The sequence below is a fragment of the Erithacus rubecula genome, assembly GCF_903797595.1.
Source record: "Erithacus rubecula genome assembly, chromosome: 2".
Classification (NCBI taxonomy): domain Eukaryota; kingdom Metazoa; phylum Chordata; class Aves; order Passeriformes; family Muscicapidae; genus Erithacus; species Erithacus rubecula.
Genome location: NC_136685.1, coordinates 27,568,556 through 27,586,684, shown reverse-complemented (window position 1 = coordinate 27,586,684; position 18,129 = coordinate 27,568,556). Strand labels below are relative to the sequence as shown.

The window sequence follows — 18,129 nt, the reverse complement described above, 5'->3', positions numbered from 1 at the left end:
ATAAGGCCAAGGGTTACTTTGTCATTGTCTGAAAGAAGGCTTGCTGATATTTGTACCCAGTGGACCTTTAAGACTTGATTGCCTGAGACAGGAATTAAAAAGCCAGTGCTTATGCAACACAGATACTTTTCTGTGGTTGGGGACCAGAACAGCAACGATTGCTTTCTTTCTTCAGTCATCATATGGATAGTTTGGAAGAGTGGAGCTAAATAAAGGACCCAGTGTGTCCATTGCCAGCAGCAGGAATCCAGAAGGATCATCCCTTAGACAGCTAAGTGTGGGAACAGATCTTTTCAAGTTCTTTATCTCTAACATAAGCAGAAACTAATCATGTCAGTGTAACAGGCTATATCCTAACCCTTCACATAAATTGCTTTTTTTTTCTGAGGTGTCCAAAATGAAGCTCTTGAAGCACACATACTGAATTACTGTCCATAGTTCTGTCTCATGCTTGGTCTTGATGCATCCTGCTTTCATCCTGGGAGTAGATGGGTAACAGAACACTATTTGTACTAAAAATGTCTTAAATTATAGGAATATTCATGAAGAACAGTGATCTAAGTCCTGGAAGAAAGGTATTGTCAAAGAACCCATAGGGCTAGCTATTGTTGTATTTAAAATGCTGTTAATATGTTAAAGTGAATGAAGTTGTTAGAGCTTAGCTTAATGTGCCAGCTTGTACAGATTGCTGGTATGTTCTCAGGAATGCTTTCAGTCTGAAGAAAAGGTGTTGACTTTCTGATTTCTTTAGAGGGTTTTCTGTTTAGGAAATCATGAGGGTGTAAGTATGTACCATAGGTATGAGACCCTTTAAAGTGAATCAGGGTATATTAAAAAAAAAATAAATCAATGTAGTGCAAAGGATTTACACTGGCCTCTGCTAGAATTATTTACTGGTTGTTCAAAAATGTGGAACACAGAGTTCATGTTCCTTGAAAGGGTTAGTTTTCCAAAGATTTGGGACTTTTATCAGATACATCTGGGTTTTCAGTAGTTCACATATGCATAATTTCTCTTCTTCCACTCTGGTGGTCCAAGTATGTTGCATGGTGCCATCTGGCTTTTAGACCAGAAGTAAACTATATTCATTATCATTATCCATTCTAAAACTTCAGTGCTGTCTTCATTCCAAAAGTTGATTTTCAAATTAATTCTGTGCACAGTTAAAAGATTTCATTTCAGAGCTCAAGTGTATTTTTCACAAGTCTTCAAAAAGAACACAAGCTATTAATTTTTTTGGAAATGAAATCATACTTAGAAGTGTTCATATTTTACTGCTCACAGCTTATGCTACATGTACTGTTCAAAAGTAATACTTTTGATTATTCTAAGAAATTTGTTTTTTTAATTAATCAAATATAATTAATGGCAAATATATTTGGTTAATGCACTGTCATTGTCTGTGAAAGACCACTGCTGGTAAACTAGTGTATTAATTTTCCATATTTATAATGCAGAGTAACAAGACAATTGACGGTCAGCCATGGAATGTGACACTTGTGTCTAAAGACTGTGATGCAGATGCACCTGAAGGTAAGATAAGTTTGTTTCTTGTATTCTAATGTGATAAGTGCATGCTTAGCTGTAATAAGCAGCTTAATCTGTCTTCATGGCGTTCATTTGCCTAAAATGAAGCTTTGATGTATAGTTAAGTTAAAGCTTACTTTATTCATTTGAAGGAATTACTATTTTTAGTAGAAACCATGGGTAACAAAGCATTCCAGTTAACTTTAAAATCTCACATTTGCTTTTAATGTGTATGTAGAAGTTTGTAAAAATAAACCCCAGCTGGTGAATAACTTAGCATTGAAAGTGCACTTCACTGTGTATATTTATCATACAAACATGCAGACAAGTATTCTATTTGGTCTCAGGCAAACTAAGGACTGAGCTTCTCAGTGCAACTTGAGATTCCCAGTAGGAACTTAGAGATAAGAGAATTATGTAATTTTTAATGAGATGTAAACATAGGCTCTTCCATGAGAAACAATACCAGTAGGACTAGCAATCTTATTTTTCTCTAATTCTGTTAGAGTTATGCTGGAAATTATAGGGAATGATGAATTTTCTGATCTGCATTACTAAATGTCCTCTTTTTGAGTAGATGATGTATTATGGATGTTCTGGAGTTAAGTGGTGACTAGCCAGCAGATGGATAATGCTGGAATGTTCCTTGACTCTCCATCTATGCAGGCCTGAGTGTTTTTCTTTTTTTGAGAGAGACCGGTAACATTTTATTTTAGTGCTTATTCCTCTATGAAACCTGAGTGAGGCTGTCAATGAGTTTCAGCCTGATTTCATTAAAAAACTGAGCTAATTGAAATCATGCTGGTTTTATTTTTTGCAGTCTTACTTAACACTTCCTTTCTCTCTGCATATAAACAGTTTTTTCACAGTTTGAATTGAAGAAACCACTGCAATACTGATAGCTCTTTAAGGTCACAGTGATATATTGATTGCTAACACTGATCTCAGCATAAGATTTATGGCCTTCAGAAGGGTCCAGATATTTTAGAACCCAAGCCTTCAGTCGTTCTTACCCTGGCCAACTTTCAGCTCCTCTGAATAGCAGTTGTATTGCATGTGCATTTCTATCCTTATGAAAATGCTTGACAGTATTAGTTAATTGATAGAAAAGATAAATACTTGTCCCATATTCTTCTCTTATTATCAATATTTTAACTCCTGTTTTTTTGACAACTTCTAGAAGTTCTTAACAGACAATCAGTTTTTCTCTACTTTTGTTACTGGAAAATATAATTTATTTTTGTACTAATGAAGGTAGCTGGACCATCAGATCTTTGTTCCTGGTCTGTCAAGCCAGGTCTCTTTTGCAGGGTGATTCCCTTATATTTATGCTTATTTTCAAATGTAGTATATGTGTTAGTCTCATTCCTGGTGGTTCATAGCATTTCTCAAGAATGATAGGTTTTTATTTTTTTTTACCTTGCTGTTTTCCTCCATACTTCAAATCATTAGTTCATTTTTTGATTGCTATTTTTAGATTTAATGCAGTTTCAAGTGTTTGGATATTTTGACAATTAAAATTGTTCAATTCATGTTTAAGCTGCCCTGTTTTTGTGATTAAAAATAGAAACTCTGGCAAAATTTAGAAGAGCAAATGTGTTGCCTTTCAAAACGAGATGATTTTTGTCAGAGTTGAACAGATCTTTGTTTCTTGTAAACAGCTTCTTGACTTGGCCAGTATCTGCTGAAAGCAGAAAATATTCACTGGCATTGATAAGCTTGTTAGGCTTGACCTTTGTGAGAGAAATTAAAATAGTCTGATTTCCTCAGACTTTGCTTAATTATAAAAACTGGGATTGCATTTGAATAAACTTACTCAATTCCACCCATGCTTGAATTTTTTTTTTAATACTTTACATTATTTTCTTTCTTAGCTTACTTTGCCTCAATGGAAACAATATGCTGATGCTTAAAACTAGTCTTCTGATGTACTGAACACAAGTTGGTCTGTGTAAATGATAGCTTTGGTTTGTCATCATCCTGTTGTTGCAGTGGCTATCTCCGAGTCATTGTCTCCTTTCTTAAAAGAGGAAATGTTGATATGCTGTCCTTTGTTAAACTAGTAGAAGAAGATAAATGGATATTTGCTAAATGTGAATATCAATGTGATCAAGAGACTTAAGTGGTGTTGTATTAACTGTAGATGATACATTCAGACCATTCATGTGTTTTTATAAATGAAAGAAAAGTTTATTTTTTAATAATCAACTTTTTAAAAAATTGCATTAGTGAAAACTTTAATGATTGTTTCATTCAGTCAGTTTTAGAAACTGGGAATGTAATCCTTACTTTGGAATACCTGTCGTTTTTAATACCTGGTAACAAAACTAATGAAAAGTAGATGCTACTCTTTTCTGTGACCAGAGAGAGCATCTTGGCCAGTCAGATTTATTTCAGAAGTAGGAACTAAACTTCTAAATACAATTTCTCTTGTTTTTAAGGATATTAGGCATGAGCAAAAATAGATGCAAATAGCTTTAAGATAAAGGTTGATCAAGCACTTGCAGTTTGAATTGCCTTCTTTGGTACTAGGATTTTATGTAAACCAGTGACTAATTGCAAACATTGATTTATCTCCTCAATTAATTTAATTCTATTTAAATTGATTTAATTCTAACAGTGTTTTTCCTTAAACATAAAACAAGCAATGGCCTTTTAATGACTATTGACAGATAAGCTTATAGCAATCTTCTGTCTTATGAAATTCTCATGTGTTAGAGATATGATCTCTACTTACTGTTACTAGGTAAATTATATTTTCTTTCTGAGATAGTAGAAGAGACCTGATCAAGTTGTAACAGCTAATACTTCAGGCTTTATTGGGCAGTTTCCTGTAGATTTGTTTCAAACTAATGTTTGGTTTGGTCCAAAGGACAATTTCCCTTCCTGGAGAAACACAAGGCAGTTAAAATGTAATCTTACGAAAAAACACATTCTTGAGTATTTACAGTTAGATATATAATTTGATTTAGCATTATTTGCTTTCATTCAGCAAAGCTTGTCTCTATTTAGTCCTGATATGCAGGAGGTAAATCTGTTTTATACTCAGATAAGGACCATAATAGTGTAACTACATGAAACAGAGTAGAAGACCAAAAATAGAGCAGGGTGCATCTTATAAGTCAAAGTACCTTATTTTTAGTTAAACATCTTGCACAAAAGGTTTGTGTTCTGGTTAACTTAAAAAGCTTTTTATGTAGTCTTTCAGGGGCAGCAAGTTTAATATATTTGTTATAGGGAGAGCAAGCTTTAGTTTTCAGTGTTCAATACAGTTGGACAAAAATTTCATTTGATGGCTGTTTTCAAGAACTAATGACAGCTGAAGTGTTGGGTCCACAATTCAGTTGAGTATAAGGGGAGGTGAAGAAGTTTAATTATGTGGTTAAGACTCTTACATAAGGACTCATGTTGAAAACTTGATATAGGTTTAGCTTAACAGGTTAATGAGATTTAATGTAAATGAGCTTTGACTCAGCTGCAAGCCTGAACTATGAGATCTGAAAAACAGTATCTGCCTCTTTCTAGATTAAGAGACCTAATTTTTAAGCATCACTCACTTACAATGCAGAACTTGCTCTGAATCCTCCTTTGCATGCTGGGTGCAGTCTATCTGCTGGGCATTTTTCATAGACCTGTGCTGACATGTGGAGTGAGAAAGAAAAAAATAATCTCATTTCCAAGGCTTTGAAATGAGGTCTTACTCTGCTAATTTGATCAGTGCTGCCTTCTAAAATACACTTATTAGCTAGATGTCAAAAAGTTCAGGACCTCCAACTTTATTTTTGCCTGAATAAAGACTAGATATAGACATTACTCATGCTGGAATGGACGCCCAAATACAAATGCCAAAACAGGAGCATATTCTGTTTCTCTTCTACAGAAATGCAGGAGACATGCAAAGGGAAACCACTAGCAAGTTGATCAGAACCCTCAATATTAGTAATTTTCTATGAAGAGTTGTGTAACTGTAGGTTATCACTTCCAAACTGTTGCTCTAAATTAATTACTTTTAAAAGTTACAAAATGCTTTACATAAAGAATTTTAATGAGAGCTTTCCATTTTCATGTTGCTTTGTAAATGACCTTACTAGTACTTTACCCTGAATGTATACTTACACCTAACACTTGCACAGTCCTCCATAAGCAGGATGACTCCATATGGATAAGACCAGTGATGCATGTCTGAGCACAGAAAGTCCTGTTTGGCGCTTGTTAACAATATGAGCAGCTAGGAGTGCTGTAAATATCTTTTTGCAGTACATTGTTCACTGACCTGCAGGTGTAGATCCCTCAATTCCCACAATTATTTTTCCTAAAGGAGATTTTGTAAGAATGAAAATAATAGGTTATGCTGTCTGCTGCTTCCTTTGTAGAGGTTTTGCATCTGTGTTCTTCCCTAGAGTATTGCCTTTGATGTTTATCACTGGCTATATCCTTATAATAAGAATTGTTTGCCTCTAGTTACTTAAAAATAAGGTTTTCAAGGGAGACTCAGAAATTGGCTCTTTAAGAACATCAAGTTTAAGGTGGCAATTCAAAGGCATAAAATAACAATTACAGCTTGTCTTTAAACCCATGTGGCAAGTGCTTATAATTAACCTGAATTATACACAATGTTTTAAAGGATCTCTACTTTCAACAAAAGCACTGAGAACACTTTTTCCATCAGCAGGCTGATCCAATGGTTTATTGCTTCCCTGTAGAACCTGGGCATTACCTCTTTGGAATTAAAATGGTTTCAGATTTAGCTGTTGGGTAATGCTGTTCGCTTTATACATGGACTTGTAGCATTAGTATTTTTCTCACTTGAAAGTACTTAATAAACATTAAAATCAAGTCATCCTTTAAACTCGTGAAAAATGAGATTTACAGGTTTAGCTCTGCAAATCTCATTAAATGTTTTTCCCCTAGTCTGTTAATACATGCAAATCTTGGCACCTTCGCAGATTCTCTGTAACCGAGTGAAATAGAAACCTTAGAGCTGGGTGAAATTTTGCATTATAATGTCATAACTGTGCTAGGATGAACTCAAAGTCTAAAACAACCAAAAAAGGACTGACATGTAGAGGGAAGTAGTGAAAACTTTTGCTGTGTTTACATTAAGTTTTGTGCTTGATTATAAGATCCAAAACCTTCTTTCTACAGCTAAATCCTTCATTCATACATAAATGCAAATCCTGTTCATACATGTCACTTCATTTAAATTCGACTGTTGAGGAAAAAATGTGACACCCAGATCACTCAATAGGACATTATTATTTAGCATTTAGAAATTATGATTAGTGTCTTTTTTCTTCTTTTGGCACAGAATCTTGGAGGATCTTACTGGAAGCTTGCTTCCTTATGCAATAAAGCCCTGCTAGCACTGATGGGACTTGGAAATTCTCAAGCCATTTAATGTAAACATTCATAATGTGTAATTATCATCAAGAAGTTTTGTGACTGCTGCGGTTGTTCATGTACTGTAAAATAACTGCAAATAGCTATTGGTTATCTAGACTTGTAGCTTTTGTTATGAAATCAGATCTGACTATTTGTTATAAAACCAAACTGATTCACATCGATTACATCTTTTTTCTATCTGCCTAGTTTTATATCAGATTGTGTTTGATTTGCAGCTAGACCATGAAAAGTATCATACACAACTTATCTGTAGCTTGAAGCACTGAAAAACGAGTTTGCTTTCTAAATAACTTGTCCCAAGTAGCTTTTCCAGATTCCTCATTGGTTCTTGGTTTCCAGGTTTCAGGCTTCTCCTTAGCCTGCTAAATCTTTTCCTTTGTCAGGATTTGATGCTAAGCCTACTGAGCAGCTTCTGTTGAATAAGGTAGATTTTTGGATTAGGCTTTATCTGGCTAGACTTTTGGTCTCTGCAGGTCTAATATAGATGCCATTTCTTTACCAGCTAAGCAAAAAAAAAAAAAAAAAAAACAAAAAACTCCGAAGTCAGACAACTGGGTTGAAACAGCAGGCAGCTTTTTTTGCTTGTATGTTAGACCTAGATTTTAGAAGATAGCTGCAAACTGTTGTTTAACATGTGAGTGATTTGGTACTCATGCTTCTGTAGTACTTTAATGTGCTGTCAGCTTGAAGTGTTGGAAGCTTAGTGATTCACATCTCTAAGTGGGGAATTACTGTAGCTACATACAACCAGTTGGGAAATATTTTCAGATCACTGCTATAGTATGTGTTCCAATATGCTTTTCACTCTGATAAGGGATCAAAGGTGTAATTTTATTGCAAAGTTAACCTTGAAGCAAGGAGTGCTGAAGCTCTTTAATGCTTGCATTATGGTGAAAGCCGAGTAAGCAATGAATTGAAATGTAAGCAGTTTCTGGGAGAAGTTAGCTGAGAGAAAGATAACTGGTATGGGATGCCACAACCCAGAAGTTCTAAAAGCTTTGTTTAGGAGATTAAATTTAGCTTGTGAAAGCAGAGAAGTAGCAGCAGTGGAGGGGCTGGATTGTCAAGTGCAAAGACAGGCTCAACAGCTTAATGAGGCTACTATTAATTCTAACTAAGAAACTGTTTCCTTACACATGCTTTTTTGAAAGCTCACTGTTTTGAGATGCATAAAAGACAGACTTCATCAGTAACTTCTCATAATTTGAGTTTTCAGTGTACAAAATCACATTTTAGGCTTTAATACTTGACTTTGAACAGAATTATCATTGTAATTCATCATGAACTAGCTAGTTCACTTCCTGGAAGAAGCCTTAATTTGAAAATAGTACATTCAGTGCAACTGTTTTGTACATAATGAAAAACTTCACCAGTGGACTCAAAAAGGAGTTGACTCTTCTGGTAGTAATGACTATTAGTACTTGTCATTCTTTATTTTAAAAATTGTTTTGTCTTGAATCCTGGCTGTTTGGCCTTGTTCCTTGGTCAACACTGCATGTGTACATGGAATAAGTAGTGTTTTTTAAGTGGAGGAAGGTATCTATTGGAGGTTTGATAGCTTTCCATGTGTACTTCTGTTCCACATGATCAAGATGCACCTAACATTCACATTGATCATTCTGGATAACAAGTAGCTATCTTAATTTAGGCTATTCATCATAACTTATTCTAAATTGAGTCATGTGGAGGAATCAGTTGATGAAAAATGTCATGTCAGCCTATTAAGTAACATTAGTTCAGAAACAATAGCTAAAATTTAGTTACCTGCTCTTGTAACATTGCATAGAAATATTCTTGCAAGGTCAAACTATTTCAAAATATTTATCATCATCAATTAATCAAATTAATATAAAGAGCCATCTGAAAGTCTTTTCTTTTTTTTTTTTTTTTTAATTTAAGTAACCAGCTGGAGAGATGCAGATGGTATTGACAATATTATCTGCAGTTATGAAGCATCTTCACTTCACTGGCATTTCTTACTTAGATGGATGCTGAAAGTGAGCTGTGTAACTATTTAGCTGGTGTATCACTCACAACTTTAGAAGGCAGGAAATCTTTTCTTCAGCTGCACCTGGGGAATATTTCCAAACCTGGGGTCTGAACTGAGGGACAAAGAGGCAGTTTCTGGGTTGATTATTTTCTCTAGTGTTCAACATGTTTGCACACCAACTCCTGCTCTGAAATGGGCTTTAGGCAGGGTTTGAAACATAGTAAACATAGTATAAAAGCACAAAAAAACCAACCAAGAAATTATATTATACCTTTGATTCAACTCAGTGTGTGCCCCTCCTTGCATTTGAGCGATTCATGAACTGACTCATATGTCCTGCTGGCCATCCTCTAGCATGTGACCCCTTGAATGTCACAGGTTTGGTGTCCTATACAAGCAGTTGTATTCTGTCTGTGTGTTGGAAATCCTTGGCAATTCCATTCTTAATTTTAAAATATACCAGTTAGAAATGAAGGAAAATACAGCCACATCAGAAAATACTACTTCAATATTCATGTTGTTAGAGTAAGGTTTAACCAATGCCTTATGTACAAATAAGGCTTCTGTAATCTGGGTTGCAAAAGGCCCAGTATATGTTGGAGTTTTTTTATGTACATGTAATCGACTTTTTTTTTTTACAAACCTTATGTAATCCTGGTAGAGGCACAACTTTTCATAGTCCTGAAATGTGTTTTAATGTATAATCTGCTTTGTAGGGCTGTGGTTTATGTAAAATGGGAAGTGCATTCCTTTTGGCAGATTCCAGTAGTAATGGACTCGTCTGCGTGAGAAATTGTTCCCAGCAGTGATGGGGTTACTTCTCACAGTCACTGTCCCATAACAAGTGTCCTTTTTGTATACCTTTTTTGGTACAGGAGTATAAATTAGATGTAATAGAGTATAATTGCTCTGCAGAACTAAACACTCTGTACTTGCTAAATAGTATCCCACTATATGGTATTTAGCTGATTTTTCTGTTGGTGACCTGTGCTAATCAGTACTATTTCCTTCAATTTAGATCAGTGTATTGTCACTCGGACGTACCTCTTTCTTCATAAATTCTGGTTCTTCAGTGCAGCCTATTACTTTGGGAACTGGGCATTCATTGCAGTAAGTACTTTGATTTTGGAGACTTCTGAATCAAATTGGATAATTTACAGTAATTGTCATTGCATCATTTGCATCACCACACTACAATTTGTTTTACTTATCTTGCCCTTATATGCCCCTGAACTGAATAACAGTAACACTTTCTACTTTAAATTTGCAGGTTTTTTTAATTGGATTAATTGTTTCATGCTGCAAAGGCAAGAAATCAGTCATTGAAGGTGAAGTAGATGATGATGATTCTGATATGAGTGATGATGAACTATCTGTTTATTACCATTGATAGTCTTTTGCCTTCAAGATGGAAATGTAAAATTATGTTGAGTCATGCCCACATGGAACTCGTATCCCAATAAGCATCTTTGCACCTGTGAAAATAAAAGAAATGAGTGTACTCACTTAAAGGGATAAAAAAACTGGTTATCACTTTGAGTATCACTGTTAAATGAGAACAAATGTTGAAGCTGACTTTGAATAATATATAGAAAATATTGTTTTATGATTAAACATAGATGTAACCTTCTGATGTATAATTTGATGAACTGTTGTAACTATTTCATAATTCACAATGCTTTTATGTTAACTTAGGTTTTCTTAAATACTTTCATGTTTACTTTGGGCTTTTTAATTGATAAATACAGCTAACTAAAATCCTGCAAAACAGTGCAAATATTGCAGGAAAGATTTGGATGAAATTTACACTTTCTGAAGGGCTCGACTTAACTTTTGCATTAGTTTTGCTGGAATTACTATATAAAACTATAGCCAACAATTAAAGTATGCCAAAAAATATTATTTAAATGGTGAATTTCTAGTCTGTGAAAAGAAAGCTGTTTTAATGCTGTGATCTTCACTGAGTTACCACAGAAATCCTCAGGTAACTATGAGGTGGCTTTTGCCCTCTCAAAGGAAATCATAGTGTAAATTACAATATTCAGCACTGTTGCAGTGTTTTAGTACGGTTCAGTTCTGAAACTTCCAGGTGCCTGATCTAGTGATAACCAATGGGATAATTAAGATGTGATTATTTTTAACTTATTTTTCTCTTTAATGCAAATTGTCTTGTTTGAAGTTCTGTCAATATTTAATGTTGTCAATTTGTTTACAAACAATATGTTTATATAAACACAGTTCAGAAATATTTTTGTCATTCGTGTTGTCTTTGTAAATTAATCCTATTTTTAGCTATATAGTACTGAGCTATATTTCTAAGGATGAAAATATTCTTCATATATCCTTTGACAGATTCTGAAAGAGAAAATGTTTACAGGGACAGGTTTTTAAGGTTCTAATGCTACCTAAGGGACATTATAGTCTATGCAAGCACATGTAAGGGTGATTAGGTAGTCTTTTTAAATAAGACTAATTGCTAAATAGCTATTAGAATGTAGGGTAGTTATTAATATTATGTCCTGCTTTCATGTTTGCAAACACTAAAGTTATTTCAAGAACAATCTGCCTCTTTCTGAAGCATTTCAGAGCAGCAGGCTCTCAGGAATTTCTGAATTCTAATTTAGCTTTAGTAGTGGAGGAGGTCTTAAGTTAGTTAGTGCAGGAACACAGGGAGCTGATGTTTGGACTTTAGGAACAAAAAAACCTGATGTCTTTTAACAAGCTGTCTGTGCCAACTGCTCCAGTAATATAAGTGTTGATGTGATGTGGCAATGTGGAAGAATCACACACAGAATAAACTGAGTTGGAAGGGACCCACATGGATCATAGAGTTCATCTCCTACTATTGTAGGTGGATCATAAGCTGAAAATATGCTCAACTAATATCAATCTGTTTGCTACCAATGTGACATTTGGAAGGACAGAAATGTATTCAAACACTGAGAATAGGTACTGAAATTTGACTAGGCAGTCTGAGCTGTCTGACTAGAATTAGCTGAATATTGTTTAAACATGACAACTGGGGAAACTTGCAAGGAATTAGTTATAAGAAGTTCAAGTAATTCCAACAGAAGGTGGAATGTGGTGTTGACTCTCTGGAAGCTGCATCCAGAGCATAGCAAGAACCTGGAGTATACTTATTTGTAGATGAGTATACTGGTGGAAAACTTATATAAGCTAATTTAAATAAAGTTAACTGCTCAGATGTTCTCCTTTCTTTGTGTGTTTTATTCGTCATCTTCAGTTTTAACCAAAAATTGTCCCTTTCTTCTTACAGGTTTGTTTGTAACATACCTTTGCTAAATAGTTATATCCTTTCTGCCCTACCTTTGCTTGGGGAAATGACTGCTGGTCTGGGGAAGACTGTTAGGAAAGTTTTGGGAAAATTTTTGGTTTTGTGCCATGTAGCTGCTTCATGCTGTGTGCAGGCCTTGGGGCATCACTGGCCAAGATGCCTATCCAGTTCTGGGGTACATTTTGTTATAGGTCTCTCCTGTTTGTAGCATTTCCTTAATTTCTAGGAATTTCTTCCCAATCCAGTTATGTTTCCTGTCTAAATAGTCTACATGCAGTAATACAGCAATCTGCCTTTGAAATGGTGACTTTGTCTTTTTAATTGGGGGATTCAGTAAGTACCAGTTGTTTTAATCCAGGTATTTATCTGATTTATAAGCAGTCCATTGTTAATTGCAGCTATCAAGAAGCAGGCTTCTATGGAAAGTTCAAAACTTACTTCAGACATCTGCTGTCACCCTCTGTCACAGAAGCAGTAAATAACTGCCAGCATTCATAATCAGAATTATTCGTCACCTGCCACATCCTCACTAAAACTTTTCAGGAGTTCAATGAACCATTTGACTGACAGGTTTTAAAAGATTTTCCACTTGCTAATGCAATTGTAATGAGTATACACTCAAGAATTCACCTCTGAATACTTTGTGTGATGGAAATTTGACTTCTTTTTAGCTGTACTGTGCCTTTAAAATGAACTAGAGGTATCTTTGAAATTTACTGTGTGAACTCTGTTTCAGACTGTTTGTTTTTCTACATCCATTATCACCCAGTCAAGAAACCTAGCAGTGAAGTTTAAGACAGCCATGACTTAAAGTACTTGGCTGTGATCAATACTTGCAGGAACTTCCAAGAAACAGAACATCCAGTATATTTTTGTCATAGTTGCTTCTTGTGTGGTCTTAAATAGTTAGTTTCATCCACAAAGTTACAGTGCTTCTATAGCAGCACATCTCACTCATTTAGCTGTTAAACATGAAATGATAGTCCAGTTTTCTGCAGTTTTGAGAACAAATTTGAACTTTGCAGTCATGTTATAACAGTGTTCTACCTTTCAAACAAACATTTAATATCTTCAATTGAGTCCTCAGAGATCTGTTTTCTGGACTAAAGTCACTAAAAGGATTCAGAATTGTTTCACTGCTTTCTTTATGTGAGTGATATTTCAAATCTATCTCTGAAGTGTAAGCTTCCTAAACTTCTGTAGTGCTTTTGTCAGACCTGCTTTAAGTCAGTCAGCTTCTACCATGTTGGAGGCTCATGAACATTTAGAAACTAGAGAGCTCTAATCTTGCTGACATGTGAAATAAACCAAGATCACTAGGAATATGTCGGATGAAATTCAGCAACATGTGCTAAATAGGGCCTCATTTTGCTACTTGGACTGCAGTGGTAGTTTATCCAGAGTTCCAGGTCTTAAGTATGATAAAGCCTGTTAATTGTTTGCTTGTTCCCTATCTGAAGCTGATTGTGCCTCAGATTTCCTGCTGATTGTCAGAAACAAGTGAAAAGTCTTTCCTGATCAAGATGAAAAGAAGTATCTGCTAATGTTTTTGTATTTTCTGCTTTAATTTCAGGAAAATGGTTGCAGGGTAGGCTTGAGATTTTTGCACTGAAAATTTTAATCTACTTCTGGGTGGAGTGTACCTGTATAAGAGCCATGCTGCAAAGGATGGTAATTGCATGCTCAGAAAATGTGACTATTGAAGCTGAAAGCTAATGAACCTTTTCAATGCTTATGATTTGCCTCTGAATAATCAGTGTAGACTGATGCAGTTTCTTTGAGATGTCTTCTACAGCTTTGAAACTGTATTTCTTGGGTTTTCAGCTATTTGGCTTTGTCAACACAAGTTTAGTTGGACAGTTCGAGTTAGCCTACAACAGTTTTGAAAAGCATTGCCCCCTTGTAGAAACTATTATGTGGTTTATCCTAAAATAATACTAAGTGCTATTATGTATAGCAGAGGTACAGTTGAAGTGTTTAAGGTAACTGGTGAAGTTTAGAAGGTAATTTTTTTTCCAGCAAATAGGCAGATATTCAGCCCTTATGAGTGCACTGATACAGTTCTGGGCATCAACAGGGAATTAAAGCCTTGCTTCTGAGATAAAGCAGAGGAAAAAACATTTGTCTCTTTCTAAAATTATTTTAAATACTCAGGCTATAACCTTTTTCAAGATCTTAGGTTAAAGATTATAGTTCATACAGAAAATGCTTCTTTACATTAGTGCAGATCTGTTCTCTTGTAACCTTCTGCAAGGTCATTTTTCTTGCAGATAAAGCAAAGAAATGAAATCAAGAATCACTATCTCTTCTGCAAATGTGTATTTTGAAAGTACATCTCAAAAGAAATAAAAGCCTTGTTTTGATTGTGGCAAGATACAATTTTCTATTAATACTCTAAACCAAATTCTGCTTCTAAATTAAGATACATGCCAATTCTGGATAATTAAATGGATCAGAAATTCTTCAGCTTTAGTGAGATGTGGTTGTTACAAAAATTATCTAGAGGTTGGCCTATTTTTAACTTCCTTCTATTCAGAGAGGTTGCATGAGTGATAGCACTTCAGTCAAATTTATAGCTATAAAGGGGGTTATTTCTTTTAAATAAACAGACAGTTAAAGCACATTTAACAACCCGTATTTTTAGGTTTCTTCCAGATTTACCTCTAGAAGTGTGATGTATTTAAGGGGTCAGACAGAAGGATTTTGGTTTGTAGAGGCCTGGTGATAGTGGTAAGCCACAGATGTGGTAAGTTTCATGATCCTCCTGTGCTGGTGTTGAGTCCTTATTTTGTATGTTATAAGCATCTGTGTTTTGTCACAAAGAAAATATTGCAGGTTGCCTGTAAAACAAAACAGCTTAATTTTTTAAGCATTTTTGCAGGACAACTTCGAAATCCTTATGAGAATCCAAAAGTCTTTGCATAAAAGAGATTGAGACATTCGAAGCAAAAGTGAAACTGAACAAATGTGTAATTCTTACTGAAATTCCAGTCTGGATATGGTGCTTTTCACCTGAATGTGTAAAACTTCCTGCAAGGAAGTAAAACATAGATTGAGTTAATACCTCTGCTTCTGCCTGAACATTAATCATGACATTACCATTTGTGGTAAGTGTATTTCTTCAACCAAGAGTATTTCAGAGTCAGGACAGCAAGGACTGGGTGTGAATGTCTGTGATATCTCTCACATACATAAACCCCTTCCCAAATTTACAGCCCTACAGCCTATGGACTTACCACTAGATAAAGCTTTTGAAGGAGTGTACTGGGGCTAAAATATTTGATTCTGATACTTAGTATATAATTTAAAGGTACCATTTACCTCTTATGTTCAGAATTATAGAATCATTTAGAATACTTGGAGTAGACTTTTAAGATTATCAGGTCCAACAGTGAATCTAACACTGCCAAGTCAACCAGTAAACCATGTCCCTAAGCACCACATCTACATGTGTTTGAGTTCTCTGAGTTTTACTTAATTTTCTTTAAACTTTTAATTTAGAAAATTGTCTAAATCCTTACTACCTTAACAGCATCTTACCATATTTATTTGGAAAGACTGTAGAGAAGTACATCTGATTTGCATGTGATGCTCTTTTGGAATGGGCTAATGAAGAAAACTTCAGTTTATCGTAAAGAAAAGTGGTTTGTTCTATCTTGACCTGCAAAGTCCTGAATACAGAACAGCTTTGGTTTTTTTTTTTTTGACTTGCAAGTTAGTTTCTTAACAATGGACATATCTTTCTAGTGCACAGAGAAAAAATAATAACTGGAAAATATGAATTCTGGAGGAATTCTCATTTTCCCAGCGGCTGCTTTATTTTTTCAGAAATTTGAATCAATGAAATTATATTTTTACTAATTTCCTTGTCTAGAAAGATAATGCCATTTAAGTTGTGCAGAGACTGATATCAGGGTTAGTTTAGGATGAAATGTTCAAAAATGTTGAGTGGCGTTCCTACTGAAAACCTCAAGGGTTTCAATCCTGGGGGATCTGGAATGCTGCTTTGTGTTTGAAGTACTTAGGGAAAATATAGACCTAACTGTTTTCCTTTCTGTTCATGAAGGAATTAAATATATTAAAATCGTGCTTTTAATGAATGGAGTTTAAAATGCTATCAGTTTTAGGTGTTTGAAATTACATTCCCGAAAATTTAAACTTGAATAATTCAATCATTGTAGAACAGGTTTCAGACTTACCTGGTCTTGTCCCTGAGAGGTTCTGAGAGGCAGCAGAAGAGTACTGTTCAAACTGATGTAGATCAATTGTAATCTTTCCTGAACTATCTTTGTTCTTAGATTTAAGAGAATGGGTTTGTTTGTGGAGAATGGGTCTTTTTCTGGCTCTTAGTCTTGTGCTGTTCAGAGCTTGTCTAAATGGTACCTGACAATATTCTGGAAGGGGCTGACAGCTCTAGAAGGAATTATTCATAGAAAAGACAAATATTTGAGAGAAGAGTCTCTTACATGTCCTAGATCCACAGAACTTAAAACATGCATGACAGAGGTCCACACTTGAGACACTCTGGTATGTAACAACTCACTGCTGCTTTGCTCTCAAAATTTGCTTTGTGGGGAGTCTTAATGCTGCAGGGTGGTGTAAGCGAAGCTGAGTACTGAGAAAGGAGCTTGCTGGTTACAGGTGTGCAGAATCTAAACCTGATCTGTATGTTTCTAAATTTTGCTGTATAAAAGAAGCTTTCATTGCTGACAGAGAATTAGATTTCTCTAGTCCATCACTGGACAGGTGATTTGGTGGAAGTTGTCCCTGCTCATTGCAAAGCAGGTTAGACTAGATGTCCTTTAAGTTCACTTCTAACCCAAACCATTCTGTGATTCTCTTCATGGAATCATAGAATCATATTCTTGGTGAGTTAGATCTCAAGAGCTGTATCACCTATTTTGGAATGTGGCAAAGAAGAACATTTGGTAGAAGCTGAGTGGGTGCTGATCCTGGATGATTAGACCTTCCACTTTAGCTCTTTTGCATTCGTAGCAAAGGTGCATTGAAACGTGGGCAGAATTCAGTCTGAGCAAGTCCTATCTGAAAAATGAGCCATTTAATTTGAACAAACTTACTCCAGGTATTTTTAAAACTTAGTTCATGGTTTGGGTTACCAAACTTTTTACATAATCTGTATTTAAGGTCTCTTGAATACTCAGAGATGTCCTCTGCAGATGTGCTTAATATCTGATGTTTGATATACAGACAGTACACTCTACTTCATGCAGGCTGGCTGCTGTACCTACCCAGTACTGCTAGATCACGACACTGTCCTCAATTGGGTGAAACAAATTTTTGTTTTCACACCTGGAAAAGAGTCCTCATCACAATGCTCTGAGGGAACTGCTATTGAATTGGATGTATTGCAGACTTCTACACATCTCTTGACATCAAAAGGGAAAGTAGAAGCAGCAGCTTCTATAACCAATTGCTCTGTGGTGTGTCCACAAGGCAAGGGTGGTGATGGTGGTCTGACCAGAGAGTGGTGCTCCTGGCTGCCAGCCAACTATAATTTTTCTGGTCTTGGAGGCATTCCAAGAATTACTAGTTTGGTCCTCCAGGCTTGAAAAAATCTGAGTTGTAACATAGTCCAGCCTGAAAGTACATTCATTGCTCATCTAGCTATGTTTTCCTGCTGAACAAAAGGTTTTTCATGCTGTGCAACCAGTGCTACCATGTGATGTGTGTGCAACCAGCACTGATGTGCAAGGCTTGCTGAGAAGACAAATGGTGCCAGTTTCAGGTGGTAACAATAGAAATCCACATCCTACCAACAGGAGTCCTGTCTTCTGGAGATGCAGCATGTCTATTTTTTGCTTCAGAAAAAGCTCAAGATCAGCATCCTGACAAGCTGGCATCCTCCTACAGTAGAACAAGGAGCTGTTTTAATGCCTTTCAACTGTTTCCACAG

General features: G+C 35.5%; 1 protein-coding gene across 2 annotated transcripts in view; it reads left to right on the top strand.

Moving 5' to 3' along the window:
- LMBRD1 (LMBR1 domain containing 1) overlaps positions 1-11,168 on the top strand; it is a 62,720-nt gene extending 51,552 nt beyond the window's left edge. For both annotated transcript variants that reach the window (XM_079332262.1, XM_079332261.1), the window contains exons 14-16: positions 1,458-1,533; positions 9,939-10,030; positions 10,191-11,168. In XM_079332262.1, the coding sequence (XP_079188388.1) occupies positions 1,458-1,533; positions 9,939-10,030; positions 10,191-10,310 (288 nt within the window). In that variant the 3' untranslated portion in view covers positions 10,311-11,168. The remainder of the gene's footprint in view (positions 1-1,457; positions 1,534-9,938; positions 10,031-10,190) is intronic.
- The last annotated feature ends 6,961 nt before the right edge of the window (positions 11,169-18,129 follow it).